Source organism: Pyrgilauda ruficollis, unplaced genomic scaffold, assembly GCF_017590135.1.
Source record: "Pyrgilauda ruficollis isolate IOZ18807 unplaced genomic scaffold, ASM1759013v1 scaffold140, whole genome shotgun sequence".
In the NCBI taxonomy this organism is placed as follows: domain Eukaryota; kingdom Metazoa; phylum Chordata; class Aves; order Passeriformes; family Passeridae; genus Pyrgilauda; species Pyrgilauda ruficollis.
The window spans coordinates 701,572-728,204 of record NW_024512544.1 but is presented as its reverse complement, the minus strand read 5'-3'; the positions used below and the strand labels follow the sequence as shown (position 1 = coordinate 728,204).

General features: G+C 46.4%; 1 protein-coding gene across 1 annotated transcript in view; it reads right to left on the bottom strand.

Annotated features, from left to right (window-relative positions):
* The window catches only part of ABCA12 (ATP binding cassette subfamily A member 12), a 77,196-nt gene that overhangs the window by 5,993 nt on the left and 44,570 nt on the right, over positions 1-26,633 (bottom strand). The window contains exons 26-47 of the mRNA XM_041460212.1: positions 26,050-26,119; positions 25,814-25,948; positions 24,993-25,148; positions 24,056-24,233; positions 22,333-22,551; positions 21,496-21,692; positions 20,710-20,870; positions 19,732-19,956; positions 18,789-18,927; positions 16,832-17,084; positions 15,120-15,206; positions 14,226-14,319; positions 12,596-12,723; positions 11,625-11,712; positions 11,060-11,165; positions 7,593-7,647; positions 6,708-6,885; positions 4,842-4,957; positions 3,932-4,091; positions 2,419-2,687; positions 1,623-1,833; positions 17-126 (exon numbers count right to left, since the gene is read on the bottom strand). Of these exons, the coding sequence (XP_041316146.1) occupies positions 17-126; positions 1,623-1,833; positions 2,419-2,687; positions 3,932-4,091; positions 4,842-4,957; positions 6,708-6,885; positions 7,593-7,647; positions 11,060-11,165; positions 11,625-11,712; positions 12,596-12,723; positions 14,226-14,319; positions 15,120-15,206; positions 16,832-17,084; positions 18,789-18,927; positions 19,732-19,956; positions 20,710-20,870; positions 21,496-21,692; positions 22,333-22,551; positions 24,056-24,233; positions 24,993-25,148; positions 25,814-25,948; positions 26,050-26,119 (3,335 nt within the window). The remainder of the gene's footprint in view (positions 1-16; positions 127-1,622; positions 1,834-2,418; positions 2,688-3,931; positions 4,092-4,841; positions 4,958-6,707; positions 6,886-7,592; positions 7,648-11,059; positions 11,166-11,624; positions 11,713-12,595; positions 12,724-14,225; positions 14,320-15,119; positions 15,207-16,831; positions 17,085-18,788; positions 18,928-19,731; positions 19,957-20,709; positions 20,871-21,495; positions 21,693-22,332; positions 22,552-24,055; positions 24,234-24,992; positions 25,149-25,813; positions 25,949-26,049; positions 26,120-26,633) is intronic.

Here is a 26,633-nt window from a genome sequence, read left to right as displayed (position 1 = left end):
ATCATATTCTCCATACCCAGAATGATCCTGGACCCGCAGCCTTCCGCTGGATGCTCCAATATCCCCTGTCAGCATCTTAAAGATTGTTGTCTTTCCAGCTCCATTCACACCAAGCAAGCCAAAGCACTGGGAAAGAGAAGTCAAAATGTAAACATGCTGTATTTTTAATGCAGAAATATTGCTCTGAGATGGGTGCTCAGTGCACCTTGACCCTTCTTTTTCCAGCCCCTTGAGCAAGATGAATTTCCAGAGGAACTCAGAGCATGCCAGTGTTATAATGGAGGTTGTTTATGGTGCAATATACTCAGCTTATATCAGCATCATTTGTTTAACATGGTGAAGAACCAAGGATGTGTCTCCAGTAGAGTCAATTCTTTTACTGTGAGGTGCACTTCTGCAGGAGCTCAGGCCAAATCCCCATCAGCTCATCTGTCCAAGCCTCCCCTTGACAGGGACAGAGCTGCTCCTGGGAATGGGATGAGTGAGGTTTGGGCAGGCACTGGTTAAAACCCTGATCAACACAAGTTTTTTGTCCCATAGTATCACCAAAGCACTACCTTAATAAGATGAAGAACTGTCTCCCTGCAGTGTAGTTCCAGCATGTCATGGTAAAATCCACATTTTATTGCTAAGGTTGGAGATAGGCAGTTGTGTGTTGCATCAGCCATTTCCATTGTGCTGATAATTACTGTTATTTTGCCATCGTTAGTGCAGACCAGCTGATGTGAAAGTCCTCCTTTGCTGGGGATGCACAGCAATCCATGGCTCTTCCCCACCTTGGTCCAGACAGGAACAGGATCTGTGCACAGCAGTGCAGGGCCACAGCTTCTGCTTACAGGTGGGGAATGGTGCCCTGAATCCCACCAGCATCAGGGGGAATTTTTCTACAAGTCAAAGACCTCAATGCCAGTCCTGGCTTATAAAAAATCCTCACCATAAAGACTAGCACAGTGTCCATGTGAGGATACTGCCCTTTCATCTCTGTGGGACCCAGGCAATTAAAATAAACCAGGTGCCAAGGATTAATTCCAAGCTTCCCCACAAGTCAGGTGCACAGCCTGAGGTAGAATCTGGTCTCCAGTTTCCTCTAGATCTCAGAGGTGCTCTGTGTACTCCTGTCTTTTTACTTCTCAGGGAGGCAACTGCACTGACATGACCAAGGAATAGTGTTTTCTTTGGAGCTAATTTTAGGTCCTGATTAATGAAAATGTGTGTTCAGCTGGAGTGATTTGTCTTCCCCTGATGGGAAGACACAAGCAGATAAGCCTGACTCACCATCTCCCATGCAGTTCAGGTGAATAATTTCAGCTGGACACGTTCTGCTGTCTTCATTTACCACCTGGTGACCCCCAGTGACCCCCCCAAGACTGCACTGTACACACAGAGCATGCAGACATTTTGCTCAGAATATAGAGCTCCATCAATTCCCATCCACTTTCCTTCCTTCTAGGGCCTTCAAACCGTCACTCGATGTCCCAAATGTACCAGGAGCCTTTTGTCACTGCTGTAACCCCAAGAATCAATAAATGAGGCAAAGAAAGGAAGAGGCCAGAGCAGAGCAAACCGTTACAGAAGAGGGCAGTGACAGGGGAAGGTGCCCTCAGCCTTCTCCCCTCGCTCACCTCCCCGGCAGGGATCCCAAGGCTGATGTTCTTCACTGCTGTGATGCGTTTGTGAGGCAGGTGGTAGATCTTGGTGAGGTTCTGGAGCTGCACCACGTCGAAGTCAGCTTTGCCAGACTCCACCCGGCTCCTCTCTGCCTGGACATCCCCATCCTCTACGGCCGCAGGGGGCAGAAGGGAGGCTTTGCCATGGACTCTGTCAAACAGGAACCTGGGGGAGGGCAAAGAGGGGAGAGCCTCCAGCAGCAGCCAGCAGTTGGGATAGATCCCAGGGAGCCTCGCTGTGAGATCTCAGGGCATGCACACAATACTCAGATATACAGTTTCTATTCTCTCCTGGTATTTGCTCCACCCAGTGTTCTCTTCCTGCCTGTTTTTTCCCCCTCTTTTTCAGCAGATATTCTGGGCTGGAGCAGGTCCTGCCTTGTGGACACGCTCCTAATGCAGGTGACAGGGATGTTCTCACTCCTCTCTGTGTGCACCCAGGGCAGAGGAGATGGGGAGAGCCAAACAGAGGGGGTTGTCAGTGGAATGACTGCCCTCACCAACAGCTGAGCATCCACCCACCAAACCCAGGGCTGCAGTGCCAGCCAGCACCAACTACCAGGGCACTCTGAAAACTACACCTCTGTTAGTTAATATTCTAATTACCAGGACTTCTGCCAGAGAAAACTCACTCCACATTCACAAATTGTGCTGGAAATTGATGGGCTGCATAATAGCCAGTGATGGTGCAGGAACCCAGAATGGAGCTGTGGCTGGGGCTGCTCCCAGTGAGGCTCCAGCTGTTACTTACTCCAGGACCTTGTTCCACACTCTCTGGATCATCCTGTCATGAACTGTGAGTCGAATGGCAAAAAACACGGTGCCCTGGATGAACATGGCCAGCAGCTTGGATGTGGTCTTGTCCAGCTCAAAGGTTTTGTCAGGGTAGTCCACTCCATAGGCTCTTAAGAAGCCCAGCAGTGCCTGATCCTGAGACAGTTCAATCAAGCCGTAGCCAAAGCAAAATTGTGGGAACAGGAGGAACACATGCCTTAAATTTTCAGCAAGATCATGCAAGCCCTGGAAAAAAACAAAGAGCAGCACAGTCAGTCACTGCTTTTATTCATGGAATAAATTCATAGGTTTTACTGTGGGACTGAAGTGTAACAATTACATTGGGATTTGCCTGTGTCTCAGCAGAGATAAATTGAGAGCAAAGAGCTCTGCAGACAGCTCGTTTCACAGGCACAAGGTCATAAAAGTCAACAGGCAGCGCTGAGGTTGTGATCACCCATAGTAAACAGCAGCCAGCTCCCAGCATGGTCCCTGCTGCTGCTCCAGCACCCAGAACACACCCAGGAGCCACAGCTGAGTCCTGCCACTGTCCCCCTAATCTGTCCAGCACAGTCTGCTCCCCTGGAGCACTGCCCTCTCTGTTTTCATTGGACAAACATCTCCATAAAACAAAAAATTTGGCTTTTGTAGACACAGAAGAGCTTTTCCAGCTAATTCACAGCAGAAAAGCCTAGCGCAGTCTCACAGTAAAGAACTCTGGTACATTTCTAGCAGAAGAAAGGATTAGTGCACAAAGCAAACTGGAGAGGCACTCAATTAGCATGGAAGGGAACTGACTCCCTGCCACCTGGGCACAGAGTGATCATAATTGCATATCCCTAAAATCCAAAGGGTTGCTGAACAAACTCTGTCCAGACAGAGAGAAAAATCCAACCCAGCTATTGTAATTGCCCTCCATCAAAAAAGGAATCTAAGCGTAAGGTGTGTATTTTATCCCAGGCATTCCCAGGGAGATCTCAGTTTAAGAGAGGGCTTTACTTTAGGGAATCATCACTGTCTCTGGGTTGTTTTTCATCCTTGCAGGGAGAAGATGACTGCATTACAGACTGAAATGACAGACAGCTGGTGCTGGGTAACTGCAGCACATGTCATACTCAGGGCAGTGACATTCAGCTGTCACTCCCCACAGCTCATGCTCAAGAACTCAGCAATGGTTTGAAGTGTCCATCAACAACTTCTTATCAAGCATCTCCACCACCTCCTGCCCCCCATCTTCCATCACCAGGGTGGTTATAAAGAGAGTCCTCAGTTTTCTCCCTCTTCTTTTCATGTTCTCCTCTCTGTCACCATCATTTCTTTCTTTGCTGGGTGTGCAGATTCACAGACAAGCAAGGTCCGTATGTGACTCATGTCCTGTCTGTAGGGAACCCCATGAGATCCTGTGACTGTGCCCAGCTGCTACACACCTGATCAAAGCCACCAAGCCCACAAGAAGCCTCCTGCTGGGTCACTACTTGTGGGGCTCCTACCTGGTCTGTGGCCTTCTCCTGGGAGAGCAGGAACACGACAGAGTGAGTGATAATGGTGTTGATGCCAAAGAACAGGTTGACGCAGACATAAACAATGAAGGCCATCCCTGTTTCCTTGAAAAGCCCAGCCAGCAGGTACATCCAGGAAAATGATGCATATCTGTAAATACCAACAGTGCAGAGAAAACCACGGTAACTCAAAGGCTACTTTGAAAACAAACCACTGAAGACATCAGACAACACAGATTCATGGCATGGTTTGACATGGAAGAGAGCTTAAAGCCCATCCAGTTCCACCCCCTGCCATGAGCAGGGACACCTGCCACTAGATCACGTTGCTCCAAGCCCCGTCCAGCCTGGCTTTGAACACTCCCAGAGTTGGAACACAACAGTTCTGTTTTGGCATGTAACTACATTTCCACATGACAGAGTTTAAAGAAAAGAAAAATGCCTTTGTGTCTGTTAGAACTTGGAGAAAAGGTTTATGATACATACTTTGAACATGGAACCCCACCTGAAAACAAAGAGACTTGGCCTGGAGTCAAAGCCAGGGAGAGTTTGTCTAAGTTTTCCAGAATTGTGCTACTGCTGTTTATTTTGCTCTCTGATATTAAAATGCTCTTGAACTTTGCAAGAGGTCAGCAAGCATTTGCTTATAGCTTGGGCTGTTTCTGGGATCTTGAATATTTCTACATCCTCATGTAGGGATTGCTGTGAATAAAGCAGGCATGACAACAATGCTTCACCTCCCTGCTCCTGGAAGGAGCAACTTAGTCACTGTTTGTGAAGGGCATGTTGAAGAGAAACATATTCCCACATATTCCCCCCTGGATCTCAGACTGCAGCAGCCTGCAAGATCCAGTTCCTCACCCTGTGCAGTGATATTTAAATAACTAAGCTCCACACTTACCCAAAGAGTAACAGCAGAAGAAATACTGCCACTAAGTTACTGTTGTTGCAGAAAGCTGGGATCTGGAAGGCTGAAATAACTCCTACTGAGAGTCCAATAGGGACCATAAAAAGTACCTGCAAAATGATATTAAAAAAGATGTTACTAGGACAACAGTTCTGAAACACCTTACTACAACCATACAGAAGAAACAATGCCAGGACTGAATCTGGTCCCACAATGCAGCTTGGTTTTTCTAAGGGAATGGTTTTTCTAGGGAAACCAAACACAGGTGGGCTCTCAATTCCCCCCAGATGAATTGCAGATGAATTCCCACAAAGCCTCTTTGAATAGGCAAAGCCTCAGCACTGAGGAGCGTGGGCAGAAAGTACCTTAAAAAAAGGTTGTGAATGAAAAATACCCCTTTGGGTTTTCTGTTAGCCTTGCAGTCAGACCACTTCATTGTGCCCTGTAAATCTAGTCTTTATAGTGTTGAGTCAAGCCAGAGACCTACCAAGCATCTGCCAGGAGAGCTCCCTCTCCTCCCCAGCTCTGGGATTTAGCAGAATTTACTGGCAGGGATTCACTGAGAAATATCAAGTTGCCGAGAGCGCTGGATTAGTTTCAGCCCGCTGAATACCGACTGTGCAAGGACTCCGGGGATTTTGCCACAGGCTGATTTACAAATATGCAGGGCTGGAAGGGAGGGCAGGGAGCAGGCAGGCAGGCACAGACCTGTCCCACCCTCCCACCCTCCCGAGCCAGGCTGGGGCCACGCTGCCTTGGGATCCCTTCCATTCCTCCTGCAGGGCAGGGGATCCTTGTGCTGCTGCTTTGGGACCCCTTCCATTCCTCCTGCAGGGCAGGGGATCCTTGTGCTGCTGCCTGCACTCATGAGCCCCTCCAGGCAGGCAATTCTGGCTCACATTCCCCCTGGGATTCCAGCCCTTGGTCCTCCCTGCACCAAAGAGGGCAGATCACCCAAATGCCCTTGAGGATTTCCTGCTTTTGGGAAGCAATGGAATCACTGGGATTTTAGGCACTTGCAGATCTGCATCAGCTGAATTGTGTGGGATAGGGGGAGCTGGCCACCACTGCAGCCCAGCTTGGCTGCACTGCCCATTCCCTGGGTGAGGGTCTGACACCCGGCACCACAGGGAATGCAGAAGACACAAAGCACTTCAGCCTACAGACACTACAAACATCTTTCCCCTTGGCCCAGCAATGCTTTCCAACAGTGCCACGAACCCTCTGCACCAGGAGGAAACTGAACTTTGGGGGGAACAAGGGCACTCCTATGCCAGGGAATGCAGCACAGTGCTGGGAGCTCAGCACAGCACATCCATGCAGCACTGTGAAAAAGAACTGCTCAGGTTCTGCAGGGCTGCATTTGTAGCTTTCCTTGGCTTAAAAACTTCATAACACAGACTCTTACAGACAGCATTCAAGCTGGAGGTGGGGGTTTGCCCAGCAGGGTTGTGTCAGCTGAGGGATGCCTGCTGCTGTGCCTCCAGAGATCCCAGACTGGCTGCAGCCTCGAGCCCCAAAGCCTCACCCCAGATCCCTGGAGCCTGGGTGACAGTAGATCAGCCCTGCAAGCTGTCAGAGCAGCAGCTGGGTGCTGGGATGGAAATCAAACTGCAGCCTGCTCCCTGCTGCTCCCATATAAAAGTGCTGGGTGTTTTACACACACTCCAGAGAGCAGGAATGCCTTTGCTTGGCAGAATCCAGTGCTGCAGTTCACATTTAATCGTCCCCAGTGCCTCGGAGACAATTACTACACAACACTCTTGGTAGCAGTAAGAAGAACTTTAAATAAAGAACTTTTTTTTCCTCCCATGGTGTGTAATGCTCCCCCTGGTGCATTTAGGAACGTGAATTATTTACCAGATCATAAACCAAGTTGGTCACCCAGTAGGTTGTCATCCCAATGCCTGAAATGTGCTGCAGCTGCTTGGCTTTGGTTTGGTGCTCCTTGACCATGTAGAGCACAAAGCTTGCTGTGGTGATGGAGTAGCCCACCAAAACAGACATGGACACTATGATGTCCAGTAAGCTGTTGAGCCTGGAAAAAAAAGGGGAGAAAGATGCATTTGGTGAGTGAAAGTGGCAGATTTCCCTCACTCTGAGGCTTGGTCAGAGCTCAGAAGCAATAAGGCCCTGATTCTGGGACAGATCTTTTATAATCCTGGAATGGTTTGGGGCTGGAAAGGACCTCAAAACCCATCCCATTCCAGCCCTCTGTCATGGGCAGGGACACCTTCCCCTATCCCAGGTTGCTCCAAGCCCTGTCCAACCTGGCCTTGGACACTTCCAGGGATGGCCTCACCACCCTCACAGAGGAGAATTTCTTCCCTTCTTGGCTCCCTTTGCTGATGGCAATGATTTCCAGCAAAAGGGACTCACAGGACTGAGCTGGAGTGCTGGACCTCAGCATGGAGTGGAAGGGCCAAAAGGAAAATAATATTGTTATTATTATCATAATTATTATTATTATTAGTTTGTTTATATGCCCAAACACACAAATGTGTGAGGCTATAAGTGTGACTTCCAGATCTCCATAAGATCCTGCCAAAAAACCCCACAGGAATCCCCAGCTCTGGTGGCAAGCAGGACACCATTCATGTATAGGGGGAATGAACACAAGTGAGAACAGTTTCATCACTTAGAAAAAGATATCCAGTAATTTAGGCTGGTTTATGGTTTGCAATGAGCTGGTTTGCTCCTTTTAAAGCTAAAAAAATCAGGCATCAGCCAAATGAATCTTCTTACATTACTTGTTCTTGACTCTGTCCTCCAGGATATGGGTGAGCTGATAGGAAAATACCTATAGGGGAAAAAAAGAAAAAGAAATTGAAATTGTGTCCACATTAAAGCTTCCTTCACCAGCTCCTGATATTCACAATAACACAGAAAACTATAGAAAAAGAGAAGAAAAGCAGATCAAAAGTGTGTTTCTGCTCTGTCATCTCTGTGTGATCTTGGGCAGAATTTTGAGCCTCCTCCTTTTTCCTAGGATTTCACTTGGCTGCACAGCAGATCTGAAATTCAAACCCTGGGCTCTGTTCCTACACCTGCCTGGCTGCCAGCCCCATTCCCTTCCCACACCTGGGTATTCCAGCTTAGACCCCTCAGCACTGACACCTTCCAAACTGATGGATGTGTTCTGTTTCTGAGCTGCTGTCTGCTGATCCCACCTCATTCCATTTGTTCTTTTATCACCAGGAACAAGTCTTTCCCTGCTGCCCTCCTCCACAACTGCTACCTGCCTGTGATAGATGTCTTTCTCCATATGGGATCTGTGGCGGTGAGAGCAGAAACCCAGGTAAATTACAGATACTTATGCCCCCAGTGTGGTCATGAGATAATTCTGAACTGTTCTGTCTTAAAAAGCTAGAGAAAAAAAATAAAATAAGGAGTATTTTGATCAAAGTCACTATCAAAAATTTAATTATCACACTGATAAGTCCCTGTGATGTTTTCAAAAAAAAAAATCCATTAAAAATGGGTCTGTTTCAGGCCCAAACTGCAACTGAGAAATTCTCTGCTTATGTGCAGGTACCTTCAGGTGAGGTTTAAGCACTCCTTCTCCAAGGAGAGCACCTAGCCCAAAAGACACTAGTATTGTTCACCACAGTGCTTTTGCCATGTCTGGAGGCAATTTGTGCCCACAAAAGCAAAGGGAAGAGCACGGAGGGGCTCTGGTGGGCCAGCTCCAACCTCCAGTGCAGGTCTCTGCCTTGGCCCCCCCAGGATGGCAGCCCAGTCTCTAAGGCTCCAGAGCCTGAGAAAGGGCTCCATGTTTATGTGCCTAAAAGTGAGGTTCTCAATTCATATTTTGACATCTAAGAAAATGCCTCAGGGAGTGCTGGGGGACCTCCAGCTGCTCTTAAATCCAGAGGTTTTCTATACCATGCCACCTGTGGAATTTAAACTCCTCACAGCCAGGTGGCAGACCTTAGGAATAATGTGATGAAGAATTATTCTGGGTAATTTTCCCTAAGAATGGGCACTCTGACAGGGGGACCAGAAGGGAGGAGCCTGAGGGTTTAGCTGACCAAATGCCACACTGAGCAAATGAATTTGAAAGGGAGGATTTAATCAGAAATTAATTTTGGAGGGGAAAAAAAAAACCCAACCAAATCTCAGTCTTGTCATCAGTGAGAGAAATGGGATTAAAATCTTGGACTGCTGATAAAGTCATACAAACAGCCAGGAAATGTTTCCCTTCTCCAAAAGGGAGAGAGAAAGAAAGATACCGTCTGTCTAATCTGTTAATACTTCACTATAAAGCCATTTTCCTTTACTGGAGCTTAGGCTAGAAGTCAAAATTTCCATTTCAATGCTTCCTCCTTTTTTGTTAGCTGGGATTGAGAGAAGAGAAAGCACAATATACAGAAGTCAAAAGCTATTATGACTTGCTTGGTGACAGGGTAAAAAGCTTTTTATGTATTTTTTTTAAAATATACCCAGTCTAAGTCAAACCTCTAAAGCAGGACTGGCACCTCTTTCTCACTGCTGAAGTGACAACACACTTTTATCTGGCCATTTCAAAGGTTCTTAAAGCATCATTTATTTGGCACAACAACTCGATTGAGCTGCCAGGAGCGTACCCCACGGAACGTGCCTTCAGTTGTATTTCAGACTGGATTTACTGCCCCTCAGGGGAACCTGCCTCATCCACTCATTTTATTTCTCCCCTTCTCTGGTTTGGATGATTAGTGGGAAGCAGAGAATTGTCTGTCTGGTCATTTACCACTAAGCATTTCTTTCCAAAACCACGTAAGCAGCGGGACAGATGGAACAAAAACTGCAGCTATTCTTTCCCCCTGAAAATTGCTATTTTGCTGGTAGAAAACTTTCCCTGTGAAAACTTTCTGGCTGTTCACAAGAGCTTCCTGCCTTTGCTCTTTGCTCTTTCCCAACACAGCATGTGTTGGGAATAGAGAGACAGAGCAAGGCGCTTCACTGCTTAATAATTCAGCTGCTCTGGGATGTTGCTGCTGCTGGAAGCGCCTGGCTGGGGTCTCCTCTCTGGGCAGCTCTGTGATGTGTGAGCTGAGGGCACACTGCAAACCCCAGAGGGGACAGCCAGGCCCTGTTTGAGGCCAGGACAAGGCTCTGGTGTCACTCCCTGTGAGCTGAGCTGGCTGGGAGGGGAGTCTCAGTGCAATGGAGTGAGCTGGGAAGCAACACACACTGGGGCCGCTTATGATCAGCATCTGCTGCTGCTGGAATTCAGGGTGTCACACTCAAAGCTTCAGGCCAGGTGCCTGCTTCCATCATAGCTCAATTCAGACATGTCCTGTGAGCCAAGAGACACTGCCACCTGTCCCTGTGAAAGCAGGGACAGCAGTCCCCTGAGGTGAGCAGGGTGAGGCCTGGCCAGGACATGGCTGGAAGGGCACTGCTGGTCCAAGAAAGTCAATAAGGAGGGTGTTTCTGCACACAGTTGCTGCTCTGGGCAGAGCAGAGCCCAGACATCTCTGTGCAAGATTTCTCAAGATAAATCTCTCTCTTGTTTCTGCACCCTGGCCCTCTCTGGAGGCAGACACACCTACAGACAGGTTTGTGCCCACACTGCACTTTGAAAGGGGCTAAACTGCAAAGGGAAAGGCAAGATGCCCTGGTTTGCCAGCAGGAATTTGGGTTGCTGCAGTTTGTTATGGAGGAGAAGCTATGAGGACCCCAAATGGGCCATCAGCACTCCTTGGATCTGCATATATCAGGTGTCAGAGGAAAAACACAGCTAAAAATTATGTTTTTCCTTTAATCTCTCCCTCCCCACTCTCACTCAAACCCAGACACACAAATGCCCACACAGCCTGGGCTGCTCTCAGCAGAAGGGTGACATATTAAAATTTCCTAATCTAACCCACCCCTGGAGATGACCTAGAGGAGCTTTTCTCTGCATAACTGATGGGCACCTATCAAGAGACAGCCCTGGCAGTGCCACATGAGAGGCAATAAATCAATCAGCAGCCGCTGGCATGTCTCGGATGAAGCGTTTTGCGTAGGAGCTGGGGTCCTCCCTGCCCAGCTCCCCTGAGCCTCTGACTAAGACAAATGAACTTTGTTTGATTTATTCATGCTTTTGAATTCTGTTTTGAAAGGAATTTTTGCAGAACAGTGAACAAAGGCCTCATTGAAGTCAAGGTAAGTGTTGTCATTGATCTCAGCAGAACCAGGATATCCCTCCAAAGGGGAGAAGTTATCTGCTCGTGTAAAGGGACACTTACCATATCTGGAAGTCTCATTTTTTGGCAAGTTGGCTCGAAGAATGAAGTTGTTCAAGCTGTTGAGATAGGCTGGGAGGCTGTGATAACCCTCAGGATTGTACCACACCTGCACACAATTGAGAAATTGAAGCAATTTGGGAGTTATTACTGACAACATGTTGGTTTGTCCTGCTTCACTTCTGCAAACTACCTCACATTTTAGCCTGGTGCTTTACAACATTTTCACTGAGCTGAACCAGAGAAATGGGCATATCAGAATGCACCAGCCAGCCCTCGTTATGGTACATACATCCCCTCATGAGATAAAGGTGCTACTAATTGATCCTTTCACCTCTGTGTAATAAAATTATGACAGCAGAAAAATTGCCTCCTGCTAGCAAGAGAAGTGAGACCAATAAAGAAGAATGGGGAGAGAAAAGAAAATGAACTGCAAGTCATCTTTGTCATGCCAAGCTGCAGATTTCAGAGGGTTTTGCTTTCTTTTTTGGAATATCCATGTATTTGACATCACTTCTCCTGAGTCCCACACTTCCCATGTCAGGTTGAGCAGGTGGAGGTTGCTTACCTTAGTCAGTGTTCTGTTGGGGGGCACTGGCCTGATGTCAAACTGCAGATCTGGTGTCAAAGGCAGCCCAAAGCTCCAGCCACCATACCTGAGTAAAAACCAGAGAGAAATGCATTGCTGCCCTCATCCCAAAGCTCTGATTGCCTTGGATGGGCCATGCCAATGTGCCACTGCCCCCCCAGTCAATTCCAGCCTGACTTCAGAGAGCTTATCCCAGCTTGGGGCCAAGCCACCTCTCCCCTGAGAGCCTTTCTTTGGGGGGAAAAAAAACCCCAGAAGCCTGGCAACCTTGTCACAAAACTGCTGAAAGCCTCCCTTTGAGGAAGATACTGGAGCCCAGCGGACTCCTGAGCTGTGTGCCTGCCATTCTGGGGTGAGATACTGCTTCTGACCCAGGAGATGAGCAGCTGAGTTTATCAGTGGCAGATGGACACATTTCCTGCCAGCCTTAGTGGCAGGTGACCTCTGCCCCAAGCCCTGCTGTGCAGCTGCCTGGCAGAGCCCAGACCCACCCCACAGCACAAGGAAATGCTCAGACTCTGCTCTCACTGGAATAGATGCACTCCTCCAAGTGAAGCACACACTGAGACTCTTCAGAGAGTCAAATCTGGAGGAAAATCTCTCCCCAGGGTTTACTTCATGACAGGCTGTATCAGATTTTCCTCTTTTTAAAGATTTGAGTCAGACAAAGGCTTGTCTGCAGATCCAGCCCCAACATGCCAGGTGATTGACACGTTATCCCCAGGCTATGATCTGCTGTATCAAGCAGAGCACTTGCACGAGCCTTTATCTTTTATCCATGATTGCAGGACACTTCAGCTCCTTTCACCAGATTCTAAACCCCTACTGCTCTGCCACCTCTTCAGGCAGAGGGGATGTGGCAGGTGTGGGATGTCCTGCCTTGCTCCCAGTGCCATTCAGCAGAGAGGGAGGGGTTTGTGACGCTGTGCCCCTCCAGGTTTGTCCCCTACCGTTTCTGCAGGAAGTCTTTGGTGGTTGCCAGGATGTAGGACTCCACATTGTGCCCTGTCACGTTGTAAAGTGTCCGTGTGGAGAAGGTCCTTCTGTGAGGGGGAGTGTAGTTTGTCTGTGGACACGTCTGAGGGGAGACAAACAAAGAAAAACTTTAGTGTTTGTGTTTTAACTAAAACCCACCACATCAGGACAAGACTGAGAGCCTGCCACGGCAGCAGTCTGGTGCTGAGCCTCATTCCTGCAGAGGCTGCTCCTTCCCAAGCCAGGGTGCAGGGACACACAGCACACATCCCTGCACACTGGCCCCAACACATTCAGGGATGTGCTCAAAAACAACCTCTGCTTAAATCCACCCTTCAATTCTCCTGGCATGAGTGGGACCTTGAAATGTGCTTCATGTGCTATGTAGGAAGATTTTGGCTGAATCAAGGCTGATCCTACTTAGCACAGTGACTGCACAGACAACTGCAGAGGGCAAAACAACTCACAGAGCAGAAAACTCTGTGGTGGCCTCAGACTCTCATCTTCCATTTCTCAGCAGCTACACTCTACATTTCTGCTTTACTGTCAGTCACTGGAAATGTTTTCCTGGGCTTCAGAGAAACCTTGAATTAGTCCTGAATATATAATTTAACATGCTGAGGGCCAAAGTCACATCAGTGTTTCATGAGGTTGAAGTGTCCTCCCAGACAGCATGTTGGCTTCTTCCTTCAGCTCATCCATAACAAAAGCCCTGGACTCCCCCATTGTGCATCTGTTCATCTGAATACACAAAATAGCTTCCTCCATGCTGAGGAACACCTGCCTGTGCCTGCTAGAGGTGAGAATCAGCTTTGAACATTATCCCAACTTGCTGGAGAAATTATGCCAATACTTTTAATGATGTGAAATTAGGTCTATGTCCAGAAAACTGCACAAAATAGTTGCATTTTTAAAGAATGACTAGAAACGTTCAGCTAAGTACATCCTTTATGTTAAAAGGCATCACATTGTGCCATGAGTTTATTTGCTATGGCAAAAAGCTGAAGACAAATGAGCAGCACTGGAGGGAGGAGAGCTCAACCCCACAGTGAACTGTAAAACTGTAACACCCTTGGGGCAGAATCTGCCTTTTCCCCATGTGCAGGCAAATCCCAGCAGTGCCCACATCTGGATCTGTAGGTACCATTGTAATGTAAATTATTATTATTAATCATTAATATTTAGAACAAGGAGCAGATCTAGACTGCATAAAGTTAAATTCTGAGGAGCAAACAGCAAAAGCAGCTGTGATCCTATATACTGACAGTGCTTGTATAAGATGAAATCTTCCTCTTGAACACATCCTCTGTCAAAAGGGACAGTCATACAACACTCAAAAGCACCATTAAATCTTTTCCCACCATGGGGAGCAGGGCAGGGATGTTAGAGTGTGAATATTCTGAGGATGCTGTCTCCTTTCCTGTCCCCAGACTGGTGCAGACAGTGGTTATCCAGTGTGCAAATTCAACAAGGCCAAAGAGAGACAGGAGGACTTGGAATGCTGAGTTCTCCTTAGCATCATGCCAGCCCCATAAAACCACTACCAACAAACAAGGCCCCCAGTTATCCCCCAAGCCCCCTCACTTTTGGGTTTGTCCAAGTTACCTGGATGCCATCTGTGCAGTTGCAGGCAGAATACTTAGTTCTCTGGTTTCCACTGGTAATCCACTGGCCAAGCATGTCCTCTGTTAAACACTGCCTGAAAAGGAACACATTTTCCTCTGAGGTTCTCTGGGCTCAGGTGTGCAAACGAAGCTAATTGCTGTCATGTTTAATGACAGCAAGGCTGGCAGTTGGGCAGTTCCAGCAGAAAGGCAGAGCTTCTTGTCAGCTCTGGGTGGTTCAGGGAATCCCCAGCCTGCTGCTGCCTCCTGTGCCCCTTGGCAGAGAGCCCTCCCTGCTGCTCCCTGCGCCCGGATTCGCTCAGCTATCAGATGGAATCCAGGCACCACTTCATTCCTACAGTAGACAGTGCAAGGAACTGGCACTCAGAGGCCAAAGGCATCTGAAACCTGCCCAGAAATAAGGGCTATTGTTGTGGCAATCCCTGGGCACTCCTGTGATGGGCTGTATTGCCTGGGCAGTTACTGCAAACACTCAAGGTAAATATTTGCCTGCACGAGCATTCAAGTCTGCCAGGACTTTACCAAACTAATAATTTATCTGCAAAGCCCAAAACAAACCAGCCCTCATGGCACAGCTTCTAGATAGAGGTAACAAACACTGTGCTGAGGACTTGCTGTGTGGGCTCACATTATAATTGGAATTATTGAGGCGGCAAGGACCACTTCCCAGAGAGGAGAATTGCTTGTTTTCATCCTGGCATCCTGCCACCAGCAAAGCTGCTTCCTTATCACTCCTAATAATGCAGAAGTCCAATGCATGAGAATTCTGCCCATGATCAAAGATGGCTATTAAGGTCTAATGGCTAATAGTGTCATGCCAATTCTCTTGCAGGTTTGGAGTTTAAGTGGAAAAAAACCCCCTAGAACTACTTACGAATTGCTTTCATTCATGCACGTGTTATCTGTCCCAGGGAAAGCCAGCATCGAAGAAACTAAAGCAGCTGTGGTTTCATTAAAATTCCTAAGAATTAACAAAGAAAAACAGAAAACAGGAGAAGGTTCAAAGAATTTCCACTACCACTGTGCAGAGGAAAACTGTGTTTGAATGAAACGGGATTTAAGGTGTTGAATAATTGAGTATTTGTGGAAGCAGCACTGAAGGACATGCAGTACGTGAGGACAGTCACACAGGTTTAAAAGGAGCCCTCATCACCTCAGCCACTCCAGGGATTTGCTGCCTCTTAGATACAAGCAAGATACTTTTGGACAATCAAATTTCTCTTTACGGGGAAAAAAAAATTCTACTGCAATTTCAGGCAGTGCTTGCAGCCCTGTCTCAATCAGGTCTCTCATCCGTGACATCCACTTGGTTTTGACCATTCAAGAAGATTGTCCTTGGTTCTGCACCAGCTCTCCAGCAATGATCCAAAAGGAAAAGCAGAGAACATGAGGAAGAAAGGACTCAGACATGCAGCTCTGGCTCATACCCACATCTAGCAGGACTGAAGTGGAAAGGTGTGAGGAATACACCTAGAGCAAATGGCTTTAGAACTAAATTTTGTATTTCTGACTTAGAGCTGAGAATTACTAGAGAAAGAAAGAGGTTCACAGCATGAAAACCAAATTATACCAATTACAGTTGTTTTGGTAACAGGGTTTTTAAGGAGAATGAAATAATTAAGTGGTGATATCCTAATTACCCTGGAAAAGCACATGCTCTTCCAATTGCTTGTGTGCCTTGGACCAGCAGGGCCTGACCAGGAAAGAACATCCTGTGCTAACAGAGAGGAGGGAAATGCTCACAAGATAGATAGAATTTGATCCCAGAATTGCAATGTTGGAGGCAATTGATGTGGGTACCTCATTTCACACTGGGGGAAGAGCATATATGTATACAGTAAGAAAATCCCTATGGCTGCAGTGGGGCTGAAAGACTCCAATAGGAAACACCAAGAACATTCCTCAGACATTTCATAGTTAAATCCAACTGAGAGGTTGTTTTTCTGAAGCTTTCTGGTCTGAGCCAAACCGTCTCCTCAGATCCCTTGGGAACAGGGTTTCTCTGTATTGTCTTCACAACATAACCACGTGTCCTATGTGTAGGACACTGGCTGTGCTCAGAAATAACCCTGAAGGGCTTGTTCTGAACCAGGGGGAGTTGGGTGATACCTCAGATTTTAGCTTTTATATTTTTCAGACTCTGTACTGCTTTAGTGTGTGGGTCTGAGCTTCATATTAGGGGATGGTAAGCTCTCTTCACAGAGCAGGGAGACAAAACAATTCCTTCTCTAGCTGGGGACCAAGGACAAATGATCCAAATTTCAGGGCCAAGAGCATAAACAATGGGAACTGAAGAGAGAAAAACAAGAAAGATGGGACTTGTTAAGCTAAAGCTGTAATTGGACAATTGACTCCAATATGCAAATGGACCAGAAGTTACAAAAGTGAGAGACCCCGTGAGTGGTCGTCCATTTTGTGATCATTTTGGGTCCATCCTGGGTGCAGCCCTGGCTGGGCTCTTGCACTGCCCAAGGTGGATCCATTGAAGCCTTTTAATAAATCCCTACTTCATTCTTTACCTCTGCCTGGCCTCTGTTCTAGGTCAGCTTCACAAGGCACCGCGGGGTCCCGAGGAGCAGCACTCACCCAAAGAAGTCTGCCTGGTCAGCTGTGCCATACAGGGAGGGGGACAGCAGCAGCTCGGGGTACTCAGTCTCCTTGGTCCTCAGTGTCCCCAGGCCCATGGCAGCCATCACAAAGAGCACGGGGAGGATGACCTGGGCGATGAAGCCGCGGACGTCCCGGCGGGTGTGGTGGAACCTCTTGATGAACAGGGCTGAGGTTCTCTTCAGCAGCAGCGGCAAACCCCGCAGGCTCTTGGACCTGATCAGGAGCTGGTCTGGGCACAAAGGATGGCATTGGGTCATGGCTCAGCATTTGTGCAATGCAGGGAAGTGATGGGTAGAGCACTCTGGGAGGAAATTTAGCTTCCTGCACACTTTTACAGATGGCAAATCCAAACTACTATGTGGCATTCACATTCCCTGAAAAAATCCTGTCGCCCACAATTTTCTCCTGCGAAGCTGAGAAGCCTCAGAGAAAAGGAAAACGATTCTTATCTCATTTGCTTCTCCTGTGTTTTGCTTGTCTGGAGTGTGTTTGGAGATTGTTTCACTGGTTTCTGGTGTGAGTTGTTTGCCTCACTGGCCAATCAGTGCCAAGCTGTGTCGAGACTCAGGAAAGAGACACGAGTTTTCATTACTATCTTTTTAGCATTGAGTATCCTTTCTGTATTCTTTAGCATAGTATAGTATTCTTTAATATAATATAGTATAATAAAGTAATAAATTAGCCTTCTGAGAACATGGAGTCAGATTCATCACTCCTGCCTTCGTTGAGACATTCCCTGCAAATACAATACTAATACTAAGGTGGAACAAACACAGGCTCAGGCATGGCACAGGACTCCAGTCAAAAGCTCATGTAACACCAGTATTTTCTTAAATTTAAAATGTGCATGTGTAGTGACCTTCAGTGTGAGACCTTGCAAATATGCTTCCAGATGAAATAGGTTGTCTACATCCTACCTACCCAGCTGCAGCTTACAGGAGAAACATATTTTTCTTTTAGATTTGCAAGCTGAAATTTTTCATAATTTAAAAAGGAGGTCCTCAGAAAAATAAATAACAGAATTAAGCCTGAAATAAGAAAACAAGCACAAGCCACTAGGCCTCTTGCATGGACAGGTTTTGTGGTATACTAAAAGCAGAGCCAAATCCTGTGCCAGCTATTCTTCTTTATGAAATATTAACTTATATAATAGACCATGAAACAAATCCTTTGCAGCCTTTTTTAAGGGTGAAACAAAACACTTTTCTATATGAGTGACTGTTTACAGTAATATTTACAGTGCAGGTCAGCTTTGAGAAGTACAACAATACCTCTGTGTTGTCCCTTGGATACCTTCCTGACTATTAATGGTATATTTATAAGTACACAGCAGTGTTTCTAACCCAAGGAAGCCTTGCAGCCAGGTATGTCTCATTCTTGGGTTGGGCCACCTTTAGGAGGTCTCAGACCCCCAGAGATAGTGGTGTAGCTTGGTTCTCTTCTGAATTTACCCCACTGTGTGCTCCCTTGGGCTCCTTTACCAAACTACAATGTCTAGGGCAAAGCAAAAAGCACCAAGGAGCTCAGAGCTGTGCTGCTTTTCCAACAGATGAAGGGATTTCCATGAAGTTTCCTTCCAATTCTACTAGTTATGGGGAGATAATCCTCTACATCTATTACAGCAATTACTTTCAGAGGTACACATTTAGTCTTTCACCCACATGCTGTATTAAAACCTGGATCAATTTAAAGGAAGGCAGATGCAAACAAAACCCCTTCAGTAATTTATCCTGTGATTCAGGATAAATTCCAAAGCAGGGGATCTAAAGGACTGATGGGTGTTGTATTTCGGGTGATTTATAAGTTTTGTGATTCCTGGCTGGGTGAAATGTGGTTTTCAACAAAGAAAGAAGACAGGGAGCTCAAATCAGTCCATCTGTCAGCGTTTGCATCTGCAGTAAATCTGGAATAAACCCTGTAGGTGATTGAGTACCATCTCTTTCTGTGAAGGTGTCTGTGCTCACAGACATTTCGTCACCACCAGTGTGACCACTGACTCCAGGCAGCTGATGGGGCAGTGTAGCATCTTCTTGCTGGTCCTTCACAAGCTCTTTTGTCAGATTGAGGAACACCTATGGAGCAAGAAAATATGAAGGAAAATTTGTCCAAATGACTCCATTTACCAAAACAATTACCAGAATCCACTCTCCTGCTTTGTAGCTGTAGTTGGTGCAGCAGTTATGTGCTATAATCCTCTTTCTATTCCCTTTGTGCTCAGTGAAAGAAATTAACTTTTTTTTTTTCCATATAAAATTGTTGTCCAACTCCTTGTCACCTCCTGTCTCTGTTCTGCTGCAGCAGTGGAAACTCAAACCTGTTTCCCTGGATTATTCACCCTCTAGCTCCTCACAATCCTACTGCCTCCATGATGGGAATGTGCAGTCATGGCACCCAAGCTGCACATGGGATATGATGTACAAATGATTCTTGTTGTCTTAGGAAAATCCATTAAAACAAAGCAAGAAATTCTGAGCAGGAAGGTAATAATCTCCCTCCCCCTATTCTGCAAGACATGGGTCATCACTGCTCATCATTTACTTTTTATTTCTGATGCAATTAAATGTGTTTATTTGATCAGAGATTTCCCATGGGCAGAAAGGTGCTTGTGTTACTTTCTCCTCAGTCAAACTCCAGTGCCTCATTTTCTGTGTAAAACATCAAAAGACTGTCAGCAAGGTGAGACAGTGCATTGGTATATATATATATATATAGATTATAGATGCATCTACACACTCATGTGTACCTCAGTGTAACCCCTTTCTCCCTGCCTGAAACCCTCAGGTAATTCCTAACATGCCCAGAGAGCAGAGCCACACAGCACTGTGAAATTAATCTCCAGGACATTTCAGCAAATCCAGCAGCTCCTGAGCTCGTACCTCTTCCACAGTTGTGTTGGAAATCCCGTAGCAACCCAGGTGGAGATCATTCAAGCTGGTGTCCAGGGCTCTGAGAAGGGCCTGGTAGGCCCCTGACACCGTGGACTTGAAGGGGGGAAGCACATACACCAGCTCTCCACCAATATCCTCCTTGAGATAAGCCTCTGGGAGATAGGACTGGATCAAGGAGGTCACTGCTGTGGTGTCACATTCCTCTATCATGTTCTGAAAAAAGAGGAAAACACTCTGTGATCTCTGAAAAGGTTGCAAGGTCAACCTTCCTCCTGCAGGACGTAGCACAAATCCTGTCCCAGAGCATAACTGGTAAGTGATCTCAGTCCAGTTATCCAGCATGTCAGGGTAAATAAGAAAAGCTGATGGAAGTGGGTTTCTGAACCCACTTGAAAAAGGAATGTGTGACAGTCTCCATCCAAAACCTCAGCAGGTTGGCTGAATCAACTGCTTTGCACCGCTAGAGGTTTGTAGTATAACAGAGAAAAAGCCTGGCCAGCAGAGAGTTTAACGTGGCTGCCAGAACAAACTCACTCTTTTTCCCATGAAAAATGGGGCTTGCTCATGGGTCTTTTTTAATTTTCTGTCTCCAGTGCCAGCAGTCTGGAAGAGGGGCTGGTCTCTCATGGTACCTGTGTGGTAGGGCTAGCAACAGCAGTGCAATAATGCTAGCAAGAGCAGAGTTCCCCACTCCTTGCAAGCAGAACACTTGGTCCAGGCCAGACACTATGGATGGGCTCTTTCCATCTGCTTTACTCCTCTGAACTCCAGAGTTCACATTCTGCAGCCTTGCCTTTAACCTTCAAGAAGACACTTTTCTTTTTCAACAAAGCAGAGCACTGAGATTCCTGTTTTCACAAGGCCATGGAGATCACTCAGCTCCTGCCAATACATCCCTCAACCAGCCCCGACGACTCCCTTGGAGACAGAGCTGCCAGGAGCTCTAGGACCAGCTCAGACACAAACCTTCTTTTTGGTGAGGGTCAGGTGGTAGCCATCCCCAAAGGTTTCCTTGAGGTAGAAAGGTGAGCCACAACATTTGAGCCCTCCATGCTCCAGGAAGGCGATCCGGTCACTCAGAACTTCTGCTTCGTCCAGGTGATGTGTGGAGAGAATGATGGTTCTGCCTGGAAAACACAGTCACCACAGAATGAACACCTGGTTTTATGGCAAAACTGGATTTTAGAAGGATTTGGGTTACTTTCTTTTCTTCCTCAAAAACTTCTGTATTTCCCTACACAATGATATCATCAATATAATTGCAGGGGTTCCAGAGCTTCCCCTTGCTCTGGATCAGCCCATGGCAAGTCCACATTGTTAAACCAACACAATGAACTTTTATAACAATTATTTTTTTTATCACATTCTGGTCAGATCTTCCCTTATCTCAACAGTGAGACAGCTGAAAGCCTCACTGAATGAGGGGACACAGAGTATCAGGTGAAAATCATCTGCATTTTTTGGTAATTATTACCAAAATAATGAAATAGTGAAATTGGATGAAAGGCAACAAGAGAAACACATTTTACAGTATTGTAAGCTGTGTTCTATGGTGAAGTTATTTTTTAAATGACACTGTGAATTTTCCATAAACCAACCAGGATGCACCCTCCAGAATTGCAAAATCCCAGTCTCCTAAATTTTTTTTCTCTCTGGCCTCCAAAACCCACAGTTCAAAGCCATTGGTACCATCTTTGTAAAGTGATACAAATCAACTTTGTCTCTGGGCAACACCTCCTCTCATCACAGTACCTTTCTTATTCTTGGAGATGATTTCCCAAATACTCCTCCGGGAGCATGGATCCACCCCCGTGGTTGGTTCATCCAGAATCACCACCTTGGATCCCCCCAGGAGAGCAATAGCTATGGATAACTTCCTCTTCATCCCCCCAGACAGGGTGCCAGCCAGCTTGTGACGATGGCTGTACAGCCCAGTCTCCTTCAAAGTCCTGCAAAACAGAGGGAAAACAACCCCCAAAAGTTGTCCTTCAAGCATTTTTTCCAAGCAGGGAATCTGAAAATACCTGAAAAAACTAACTGGAAATAAAAACCTGCTCAAGTATGGATTGCTCTGCTGAGTGGTCACAGTGTAGAGTCACCCTGCAGCTCAGTCATTGGGATTTTTATTTAAAACATTTTTGAGGATGTTTTCAAAGTTTTCATCTGACAAGTCAAGGTCAAAGGCTCAACCCCATCAACGGAGACACCAAGATCCAAACTCCCTGGGATGTTCTGGATGCTTCATTTCTCTGCAGAACCAATAAAGCCAACATCATCTTTCTGACTGGTTGATTAAATCTCTTCCCAGGGCAAACTGTAAAGCAGCGAGGAGTAGACCCTTAGGCCTATAAATTCATCTCCAAATAATTGCCACAGCAGCCTGTAAACCCCCTGGAGAAGAGATACTGTTCTCTTACAGCACAGGTATCAATATATTCCTCTGGTCAGAGCAAGGCACCATTTGAACCCTAAGCTGGAGCTGCAACAAGACCTCCAATCCACGATTTTGAGCTCTGCAGGGGCACTGGCACCACCACACAACTATTTTGACAGCCCTCTCTCCTTTCTCCCCCCCTGCTACTTCTGTACCTCTTCACTTCTTGGTAGAGCTCTTGTTTGCTGCAGTGAGGGACTTTGATGTAGCCATAGAGCAGCAGGTGCTCCTTGGTGGTGAGGTAGTTGAAGAGCACGTTGTGCTGCATGCACACCCCCATGTTCTTCCTGATCACCTCCTGGTCAGTCCTGATGTCTTTGCCATACACAAAGATCGTGCCTGATGATGTAGGGAACAGCCCAGTCAAAATAGATCTGAAGGAAAAAGAAATAGAAAGGGGAAGTTAGAAAAAGGAGGAAGCCATGGGTAATTTTTTTCATGTGGCCTTGTAGCTGTCACCTTCCAAGGTTTTTTTGTATCCCCCTCCCACTCCTTCCAGCCAGACACCACTGCCCACTGTGTGTCCTGCAGCCCAGCCATGCTCTGGCAGAGCTGAAGAAAACTAACATCCATGAACATCCTTGTTCCCCTCTGTGGGACTGCAAGGGCAAGCTCCAAGCTCACCCTGGCTACTCCTCACCTCTACTTTTACCTGCTGCAGCCTCCCTCTCCCTAGATCAGACCACTGCATATCCCACACACTCAGGAATGTCCTCGATTTCCAGTTTAATTACTGGGAATTCATACAATGCAGTTACTCCTTATTTTCTGAGGCTTGCCTGGAGTGCCCACACAGCTCATATTGTAACCACAGCTGAGATTGAAAACCACCTCTTCATCTGACTAATCACAGCAGAGCATGGAGACCTGATTTCACTGCCATTACTCATGAGAAATGGGAGAGGACTTCTTGATGAGACACCTCACAGTGGGCAGCACTTTCATCTACTTCAAGCAAATAATCACCCACCAAGCAGGAGCTGAGTCAAAGTCCCTCTGCTCAGAATAACTACTTGCACATTACAGCTCCTTTTTGGTGCTGTCCTGCAGGGACTAAAGGGAGAAGATGCATCTCAGACCGCCCTTCACCTTCACAGAGTTTTTCCTCTCTCCTGGGACTTCAAACCATCATTTAAAAGCAGTAGCTTGTGACCTTACTCAGGATTTGAAGCCTGTGCTAAGTTTCAGGCAGGTTTTATACTTTTCTGCATATCACCTTTGCTACACTTTGTAAACAGAATATGAGGTGAATTGATAATAAGCTGAGGTGAAGCACACATCTGTCTTACTGATTTTGGCTCTTCTGAGGTTTCTATTTATCAGCTTAATGTTCCTTTCAGAGATATGCACATATATATCAGTGGAGAAATCAAGTTCTACAGGTCTGTTTTAGTGCTGTTATCTAACAAGTCAAATAATAATTTATAAACAGCAAGGCTGAAAGGCCAATGCATTAATCCCCTGCCATTCCAGCCTAGCCAACAAATGACTCTGTACAGCTGAAGTGTATCTTTATTAAGTTTTCTTGCCAGTATCACTTCAGCTTTGGTGTGTGCATGAGCTCCCCACAGGTTCCAGAACAACCTAACCCCAGGCCATGGAACAAAACACCTGAACAGCTGCTGTGCTGTGTATCCCAGGTATCTCAGCAGATTAAAAAGCATGTTCCTAAGCAGAAAAAGGCCTTTTAGAACCTAAAGAATTCTAACAGATGAAGGAACTCCTGAGGTCATCCATGAGAAAGATGAAACTGCAGGAGGGATTTGGCCTAGTGAAGCACCTTCCTCAGTCTCCCACTGCTGCACAGCTCCACGTGCCCTCTTGCTCACCCAACCACACCCCACAGGATAAAAAAGAGTCGCTTCAAAGGATACACACATGGTTGTAGTTTTCCCAGCTCCATTGTGTCCCAGCAGGGAAGTGATATTCCCTTCATAAAAGTTGAGGCTGAGGTTGTCCACGGCAGCTTTGGATCCATAAACCTTTGTTATGCCATGGAGGGAGACTCCCAAGGTGAGGTCGGTGGGCTCTGGTTCCACGTGAGGGTGGGGGGCACCTTTGACACCAAAGAGAAGGGTCAGGCACAGTTACTGCAGTGCAGCAGGTGTTGTGCTACTTTTCTCATCTCAGAGGAAGCCAAAATACAGCAAAGGCAAGTGCCTTTCAGCCAGGAACAATGAGAACATGTCACCGGATGTGTACAATTTTGAACTCTCTGGGATTTTTCTTTTTCACTTCTGAAGCTTCTAATAACTCCTGACAACAGACATTAATCACTTCTGAAAAGGTCTCACATTTAGGTGTTTCAGAGCACCTAATTTTATTAATATTAAACAAGCATCGAAAATTAGAGGACATGAAGCAAAACTACAGATTTCAGTTCAGCAAAACAACTTATTTTCAGTTAGGTGGAACCAGCAAGCTTTTATGAGTGATCTCAATATTTTACAGGCTAATTATTTAAAGAGATAAGCAAGGAAGCACACAGGCCCTTTGCCAAGTGGAAACCTGTATTTGCTTGCCCAAACAAAAGTGTATTTATACACAGAGGGACAGGCATGGAAGGTAACTGCCCAACTACAACACACATGAATATGAGTGTGAAAATCAGTACTGACTTTCCACAACAAATAGGAAGAACAAATATAATTTAAGGGCCAGATCTCCATTCATGTGAGTACCAGTACTTTCAATATTTCCTATGCTTCAAAATAACAATCAATGGTGTTTTCTGAGTATGGTGCCCCTTTACAAATTTGGCTTTGTTTACCCAAAATATAAGCTATTATTGCTACCCCTTCCATTATCCACATACATATCTTGTTGGGGAGGGTGACTTCTTTCCTTAACACCAGCTTGGAGAAGAACAGGCCTTTTTGTTTCTCATTCCAGAAGGGCAGGTAGCTGTTGTATTCAATCCAGTAAGATGGAAGCAGTGGGAAGTACCAGGGAGCAGCCATGCCATATCTACCTGCAGGAACAGGAGTCTCGTTCAGCTATCTGCTCCTCAAGAAGTGCCACTGTTGGGGTGCACTCAAAATAGCAAAAATTAAGCTCACAGAGATTTCTTGATAGGTTTATGCACTACCAAGGACTTGGTAGAGACTTTTTCTGATTGTCACAATAGGAAGCACTCACTAATTTGTTATTCTGAGTAACTCCATAGCTGGAGGGCAGGAGAACTTTACATTTTCCACTGGGTAGATTTCCGTATGCCAGTGGACTGCTTCATTAGGTGGGGAAGAAAAGCAAAAGACAAATGTACTGGCTCTTGCCCAAGGCAGGAATTACTTTTTGAAACCAAATGATGTAAGTAACACAGCTCAAAATCACTCAGCTGACAAATGCAGTCTAACATGCTCCACTCTCACCCACCAGACTGCAATCACACCCTCCTGTGTCCTTGACTTCAGCTTCTTCAGGAGACCCACCTACCCAAGTGAGAGACTGAGAAACCCTAATTCTCCCTTGCTCTGCTCTCTCTCAGTGCCATTAATAGGCTCAGACATCCTCAAAGTCATGCTCTCTTTGGTCTGGGACAGAGTGTGTGCATGTCTCACTGCCTCAGCCAACTCTGTGTCCACTGTTCTCCAAAAGAGGTGCTACAGCACCACCCTCAATGCTTTGCATCCTTACCTGGGAAAACATTCCTTATGTACCACCCCAGGATGAAGTAAATGAAGGAGTCTATCAGAATGAGCCAGCACATCCAGCCAAAGGAAGTGTTGTCTCCAATCATTGGGGACTTGTACATGTTGTCCCACTGCAGTCCTGCAGAGAGGAATTGAGAAATATGCTCAGAACTCCTCTCAGGCTGTGAAATACCACCCCCAGCAGAGCTCAAAGCCTGGCTTTGTCAGCCATAAACTCACCTATGCCCTGTGCCTCGTAACGAGCAATGTATTGACTTGCATAACTGAAGGCAGTTGGAGACAACAGACTCTGGGGAATAAACAAAATTGAAAACAAGAAACATTTGAATTAGTCTCAAAGAGAAGTCAGGTCAGTCAAGCAACCAGGTACCTCATTGGGTTATTCCAATAGCCAGAAAAATGAGTGTTGGGTTTGTTTTTTTCCCAGCAGTCACAAGGAGCACCGGACCAGGCCTGTGATGGGAATTGCTACCTGGTGACTGAAATGTCTCCTTACAGCTTGAGTTTATTTTGCTTCCAGACCCAGGACACAGCTTCCTCCCTCATACAGGGCTTTATTTTAGGCTTTTGAAATACAGCAGTGCTTGAGAATTACCTCATGGAGCCATGTGGTTAATTCTTTTATCACTTGTCTTAATAGATATCATTTCCTGAATTTGGTGACAAGTCTGGCTTCTGGAACCTAACATCTACCCCTTACTCTGCCCCTTGGTAAGAAATAAGGGTTTACATCTACTCCCATGTGTAGGAATTTGAGACACAGGAAGCCAGAGGATGATCTGAGGCAGCAATGAGCAGAGCTG